The 7316-nt window shown below is 37.7% G+C and overlaps 1 protein-coding gene across 2 annotated transcripts; it reads left to right on the top strand.

Moving 5' to 3' along the window:
• The first annotated feature begins 571 nt into the window (after positions 1-571).
• Positions 572-5428, top strand: snx12 (sorting nexin 12). 2 transcript variants are annotated; one of them, XM_076979756.1, is made up of 5 exons: positions 572-977; positions 1741-1836; positions 2555-2679; positions 2836-2926; positions 4497-5428. In XM_076979756.1, the coding sequence occupies exons 1-5, from the start codon at positions 813-815 to the stop codon at positions 4512-4514; spliced, it is 495 nt and encodes a 164-aa protein (XP_076835871.1). In that variant the 5' UTR covers positions 572-812; the 3' UTR covers positions 4515-5428. The 2 variants fall into 2 exon arrangements, with proteins under 2 accessions (XP_076835871.1, XP_076835872.1); XM_076979757.1 differs by lacking the exon at positions 4497-5428 and adding an exon at positions 3891-3907 and having other exon boundaries at positions 573-977.
• The last annotated feature ends 1888 nt before the right edge of the window (positions 5429-7316 follow it).

Raw genomic sequence — 7316 nt, 5'->3', positions numbered from 1 at the left:
ATTGCAAGTATTGGTTTGTTTTTCAAATACTTTCATTTGAGCACAATACTAGCTACATTTGAATACGTCTCTGGGCAGGAGTACCGTGGCACTTCGCGGTTTAGGGTTTCCCCAAGTTCTACAACACGTTATTCAGCCTTTCATAAGCCTAATCGGGTGTTACAACAGGTAGATCCTCGTCCACGTTGAACGATTAACGAAGTAGGCGTTCACATTTGTTTAACTTTTATACGATGACATTTCAACATGAATTTCATCTTGGAATTAAAACATCTAATCCAGTAAAACTAGTCCAGAATGACGCGGATAGACACGCGATTAAAGTTCTTGGCAACATTTCTCAAGAAAACTAGCAGACAAATCGAGTTTTGTGTAAATACAATGATTTTCGTTGGCTTTGAAACGTTAGCATTTTTTAAGACGATAAACATAAATCTGGGAATTTCGAATTCCATCCATTCCCATTCTTCACTACTCGACTTCATAAAGCCCGCCTACTTCAACCACGGAGTGTCTTCTATTGGATCGTCACTTGTCAGTTAAAGTAAAACCACGCGTCTGATTGGGTGGGGTGGAGCACAGCCTCGATCACACGGGCGCGACGATTTCTAAAACGCTGCAAATATCGCACAAGGTTGAGAAAGACGGGATTTCCTGTTATTCTGCTGAGCCGCAGGATTTTTTTAGTAGGGGGTAACAAAGTATCTAGTCATCTAGTGTCATCTTTTCTGATTTAATGTCTTAATCACGTATTACTTTTCTGTGCGTGTCCTAGACTACATCCAGAAGTAGCTAGCTAGCCACTAATAAACATGTCTGAGTCCACGGTGGCCGATACTCGCCGGTTAAACTCAAAGCCCCAGGATCTCACGGACGCTTACGGACCTCCGAGTAATTTTCTGGAAATTGACGTCTACGATCCCCAAACCATCGGAGTTGGACGGAATCGTTTCACCACTTATGAAGTCCGAATGAGGGTACGTTACTCCCAAGTCCCTAAAACAAGCAGCTAGAAACCGTGTTGTGCTTGTAAAGGTCTGGGCGGTCAGGAGTCTGTCTCGGCCTACCTGGCTCGCTACATAGCTGGGCTACTTTGCTAAGAACCGCGAGCTAGACGGCTGTTGAACGGATGCAAACATTTGGGTTTTCACCCTTATTTATTTTAATATAAACCGCAGCTGCGAATGTACTATGCGTCTAACATCACATAACATTTATTTAGAGTGATAGTACGGTTAACACGTTAGCTTACACTGTCGGAGTCTGACAACCACATGAAGATATCTAAATAAACTAACCTTAGGTGACGCCGAAATACGATTTATTTTTGTTAACTGGCTTGTCAGATAAGTAATTAAGTTAGTTAACTGTGTGGCTAATTAGCTGACTACAGTAACTAACCATGATTCAGAGGGCCAGCTAGCTTGGTTAGCTAACTCGCTAGCGTCCGTGCCCAATACATCGCAACAATTGTAGTTGGCAGACAACTCGCCTACATTAGCAAGCTAACTGGAGTTAGCTAACGTTAGCCTATTACATTTCAGAAGGGGTGTGTACACACACACACACACACACAGTGGCCAGTCGCTGTCCTTTGGTATATGCTATATGTTACATTTAGCTAACCACAGACGACCAGTAAGGTTTCATTGAAAGGTCAGTCGCCTCTGCCTATATATCTGTTATTTTGGAGCATTGGATCATTTAATTGAAGTCTGCTTGCTTGTGTTTTGTAAACAGACTAACCTCCCCATTTTCAAGTTGAAGGAGTCTTGTGTACGAAGAAGGTACAGTGACTTTGAGTGGTTGAAAAATGAGCTGGAAAGAGACAGTAAGGTACGCAAGTAAAAAATATTCAAAATACTGCCATAAGGTGATCTGAGGTGGTCGCTGTGAAAAATCTCTCAAAGGTTAAAACTGTTGGCCAAGACAAATCATGTATAATACTACTGCCTGACCAAACGCAAGACAAATGCAGTTATAAAAGATTTTGGGGTTGGATTTGATTACTTCACTTGCCTATTAATCTCTATTGTGCCAAAAATAAGGACATATGCTAATACAGTCAAGGAAGTTTGAAAGTCGGATGGATTTAATGTAGGATCAAGTATATTTTAATATTATAACATTGAAAGTAATGATGACCCTGATAATCACCCAGTTGTCTTTTGAACTCAATTCTTTGACAAATGTTTGTGGCACTCCACTGCTGCAGAGTGGATTAATTGTAATGGTCACATGTTAGAATCAAACACTGGCATTCTCATTTACATAAATACCCTTGACCATACTCCATGACTACTAGTTTGAAAAGGATAATGTACAGGAGTGATGCACATTGGAAGTGAATATTCATCTCCACAGAATAGGTAACATTGACAAGTAAGTTGACTATTATTAGTTAAACCTAAACTAGAAAAACAATGGAAAAAATAGTGACAGCAATTCAGCTATTATATCACTCAAACTGTTGGCTTTCTTATATTAACTTCGTACTTTGGGGTTTTTTTTTGTTCTGCTCATGTTGAAACATGTTCATGAACGTGCCGTTTAGATCGTTGTGCCTCCTCTACCTGGAAAAGCATTGAAGAGACAGCTCCCATTTCGTGGGGATGAGGGAATATTTGAAGAGTCTTTCATTGAGGAGAGGCGAGTTGGACTCGAACAATTCATTAACAGGTTAGCAGCCAAATGGACACCTCACACAATATAGAACTTGGTAAAACTCAGGAAGGGCTTATGAGTCCATGCACAATTTAAGAAACACGACTGACCAAAGAAGTTTGTTTAGTGTGTTGCATGATGTTGTGCTGTATTTTCATCCTGTCTTTTCAGAATTGCCGGTCATCCCTTGGCCCAGAACGAGCGCTGTCTTCACATGTTTCTGCAGGAGGAAAGCATTGATCGGAACTACATCCCTGGAAAAGTACGGCAGTAGGGCTTTCCAAACCGTCGCTCTGGGGCGGGTCTCCTTTCTCCTGTTGTCACCTTCTATTTCCAATCGTCTGCAAGCGGTGCAGAGTAACGTTTATTTTTACACCAAGTAAATCTAGATGCATCCTAAACAATGCAGGACTTTTGTACATGTCTGAGCATTGCTCTTTACACACACCTGTGTATGTGTTTTACAGCCAATGTACTACCTGGAGTGCGTGTACGTTATATGATTATACATGAAAGTTGTAGTACTAAACTAAGATGGGTGGCTTATGTCTTTGTCCTCTCGGGCAGCTGGTTGAGTCTGTGCTGCAAAATTGGAGGGTGTATTCAAACTGAAATCCTTAAGTTCTTACTTGTCCTTTTAGCATATTTTCTGGTACATGATACTTCATAGTCTTACAAAAATGATTGTTGAGACAGTGGTCTCTGAATCATTTATCCATTTATTGCTGTTCCAAAGAGATATTTATGGATCTTATTAGAATTCACTAGAAGTATCGTATCGGAGATCACATGCATTATACATTGCAAGTATCCATAATAATCAGATGTAAAATTCTTAAAATCGAATAATAGTATTACGTTTACAAATTTAGGAAGGGATTTCATGTTCTGTACTCTACTGGAGACGTAAAAGTATTTTTCTATTACCCTCAACCAGAAGCATTATGAGGTGCACATGAGTTCTGTGAAGTTCTGTGAAAAAGACTGAAACACTGCTCCCTAGAGGACAAAGTGTTTGCCATCTTGGTAAAAGTTGTCCTGCCAAAGTCAAGTCATTTTCCTCAGAATGGCTCTAAATGTTCGCTACCTGTGTTAATCATTCTGTGCCTGTGACATTGGTCTGTAAATAAAGTATAACAAATAGAGAGCACTGCTGACTGGAGACTTAATAACATCAAATTGAGTACTGAGTCTTTCCCCCTTATTTATTCTCTTTTCCATTTTAGGTATGAATGAAGTAAGTTTTGAGGTTTTCTTTACTATCAAAATCATAATGTGAAACTACTTTTGTGACCAAATGCATAATCATACCCATACAGTAGACATCTTAATATTGCCCCCATTTTCTTGCTTTGCTAATTTTTGCATCTGCCTGTCACTTGCATATTGGTCAATATCTATTAGTAAGATAGTAACTGTTATAGACTGCATGCCATGATTGCATGGTTCTTCAAAGTCTTCTGCATAATATGACAGGTAAGTCAATCTTGCTTTATTTCCTCCTTTTTTCTCTTTGCACTGATCATGCTTGATTTTAACCCCAGCGCATCATTTAAAGCTCTACAATCACTACAATTCTCTAATACTTAATGTGTATGATTTTGCAAATATTTACCATCCCAAATTCAGCTGTATCACTGTATGAAATTTATACCATAAAATGAAAATATTATTTTACATAATTGAATGTCAAAAGTACATTGTGCCACTAGTCTTAAGATGTGGTGGGTCTTCTTGACCTGTATCAGTTTTCTTGGTCTCCTACTGCTGTTATCAAAATGTCCACAATGACTGCTGCCATGTCATCAAATGATTTGCACTTGTATTCTCAGATGCAACTGCAAGACTAAGAGACCTTCCCTCAGAGGACTCCCTCATCTGTGTGCCGTGTGTATATGCTTAGCACGCTCATTCAGGTGCTCTTGAAGAATAGATACACGATCACTGAACCCTGATTAAACAAAAAAAAACCCACAAACGGGCAATTAAAATCTAATCCTTTTTGCCGTGTAACTTATTTTCAATTCATTTGAGATCTTTTAGTGATTAAAAGCCTAGCCAAGCAATAATGGCTTGAGTAGGCTGTGCAAATATGCTATATTGCATGAATAATTGATTTTTGTTTTGTTTTTTTTTTTGTTTTTTTGTTTTTAAGTCAGAGTAAGGTCAGTAAGAGTGTGCCTTCAGAGCAGGAAATCATAGTGAGTAAAGTTGTCTGCAGTGCTGTAAAGTGAGGCTTCTCTCTTGTCATGTCAGACAAAATATGTGACGACACCCCCCCCCCCCCCCCCTTTTCGCTTTTGGCTCATCTTTCATATGTATATGTATTTCAGAAGTATTTCCAAACTGTAAAATAAGACATAAGGAGTAAATTGGGACCACCCCTTCTAAAATCAAGGATGTCTTCCTGTTCCACATTCCATTGTCATTTTTATATATATATACATTTAAATTGTTCTTTTCTCAACACATTTACTGCAAAGTTTTTGTTTTTTTATAAATTAGCTTCGTCATATTATTTTGGTGTAACAACACTGCTGTTGGGAATGTACATATTCACTCACTGTGAAAAGATGATCATCTGCTGAATGACACCAAGAAAATGTCACGTGTCTAGATTTATTATTTTTTTCTGCTATTTTTGTTATTGTCACATTGCTTATTCAAGACTGTACTATTAACCTGTTATAAGTGCAGTAGTTATTTACGTGTAGCCATGTAATTTTCTTCCCGCAAATAAAATTCCTTCTGCTTTCTTCCCTAAGTTTCTGTTTAGCTTATTGTATTGTTCGATATTTTCGCACCCATGGTAGTGTTACATTTTACTTTACCCTCGTAATTGTTTAGGCTAGATGTATAATTTATGGCTATGCTTTTTTCCTCTTCAACAGCAGATGGCGTTGTTTAAATTAACTTTTTCAAGGTACGTAACTACACTATCATTCAAAACCGTGCCTCAAACGTCTGTTAAATAATTGCTTTTAAATGAGCTGTTACTAGCCAGGGTATGTCAGTCTTCTTTAATTATCAATTGACATTTAAATAAATGTATTTACAATAGTAATATATTGTGCTCTTTATTATAATTTTTGATTTTGACCTGTTAGACATTAATCTACATGAAGATGGTACATAAAATTAGCACATTCAGGGGCTGGTTTCAATGACACTGGTTTAATCATACTGTATATAGGGATTCACCACTAATACTATTATTCTGTAATTTTCCTTTAGCATGTAAATTTTTACACTTTGGATCAGTAACGCGGAGACACATGTCCACTAAGCTCTACAAGAAAAGGCAGAAGTCTATTTTTCCCCAGTTTTTCATTTTATGCTAACATTTATCATTCACCCTTATTCCCACTCAGTTGTGTTTTGGAACGCTTTCTGTGAATTTGCATGTTACGCATGATTGACACATGAAGCCATGAAGTAGAAGCTAATGGGTATAGTTTTGATGCCTATATAAACTGACACATGTCCACCATCATCAAAACCCTCAGGGCTACTGGTCCAAAACCCACCAAAGAACCCAGATACATGGAACAGAACTGAGATTACATGTTTTTTTTTTATGATGAAAATGTAATGGATGAGATTACAGGATCTAAAGCTGTGACCTGGTTTCTGCTTGTGACCACCGATTTACTGAGGGGAGATTTGTAGTTCAGTCACTTTGACAAAATGGAGGGGATTAAATGAGACTCCAGTCTAGACAACTGGTCCTGGGAACGTTTAAGCATTCAAACTTAGCAAGACTTGTTTGTGAATCACTTTCTAATCAGTTCTGCTTTTTTAGCACCATAAGACTTTTATTTTAAAATTGTTTTCTTTTTCTTTACACAAAAAAGTTAATGGCACAAAATCAACAGAAGGATAATCATTTTACAACACAGTAGACCTCTCACGTCATGGAGGGCCACAGAGGTCAGAATCCTATACTTGTGTTTATTTTATTGGGCTTGGCGGTGAGCTGGAGCGGATACCACATTACATTCCTGCAGGTCAGCTCATTACTGACCCTGAAAGAAGTTGAAAGTTTCTAATAGTAAGCTTCTTTCCTTTTGCTGGAATGCTGGAACTCAAGACAAAGCAGACTTTTATAGTCACAAAAAGATATGCAAAGTAAACAGGAAAATGTGTGTATTTTCACACACAAAGCAAATATCTGTAGAAACCTTGTATTCACGAACTCTGAAATAGAAGGTCTGTCATTCTGGTGTATAAATAATGCACAATAGCATAACATACAATGTATAGCCACATTTAGTCGTCACAGCTACACATTGACAAAACGGTACATTAAATACATAAGGAACCGTCAATGGTCAAACTGATAAACACATAATGAATCCAGCCCAATACCATACATCAAGTGTTTTTATTTATTTTTTGCATGCACAGCTTTCTTAACATCTAATAATTAATATATGGTTAAGCTGGCCTTAGAATCTCAGAGACCAGAGACTACACAATATAATTCAGGTAAATCCATCACAGAACTAACCTTTACAATATTCCTGAAGGCTGAAATATATTATTTATTATAACCCCTCTAATTAAATTTCAGAGTCACTTATTGTGGACTATTGTGTGTATTTGTACTGATCTCAAATTACACATGAGTGTTCTGTGGGTATTTCAATTAA

Source organism: Brachyhypopomus gauderio, chromosome 18, assembly GCF_052324685.1.
Source record: "Brachyhypopomus gauderio isolate BG-103 chromosome 18, BGAUD_0.2, whole genome shotgun sequence".
In the NCBI taxonomy this organism is placed as follows: domain Eukaryota; kingdom Metazoa; phylum Chordata; class Actinopteri; order Gymnotiformes; family Hypopomidae; genus Brachyhypopomus; species Brachyhypopomus gauderio.
The sequence above is the reverse complement of the archived record's forward strand: the minus strand, read 5'-3'. Positions and strand labels throughout refer to the sequence as shown.

Excerpts from the sequence above, each read along its gene's own strand:
- snx12 (XM_076979756.1), top strand. The coding sequence starts at position 813 with ATGTCTGAGTCCACGGTGGCCGATACTCGCCGGTTAAACTCAAAGCCC. Across the intron at positions 978-1,740 it reads CTTATGAAGTCCGAATGAGG|ACTAACCTCCCCATTTTCAA; the intron begins GTACGTTACTCC and ends TTTTGTAAACAG. Across the intron at positions 2,680-2,835 it reads CTCGAACAATTCATTAACAG|AATTGCCGGTCATCCCTTGG; the intron begins GTTAGCAGCCAA and ends CTGTCTTTTCAG.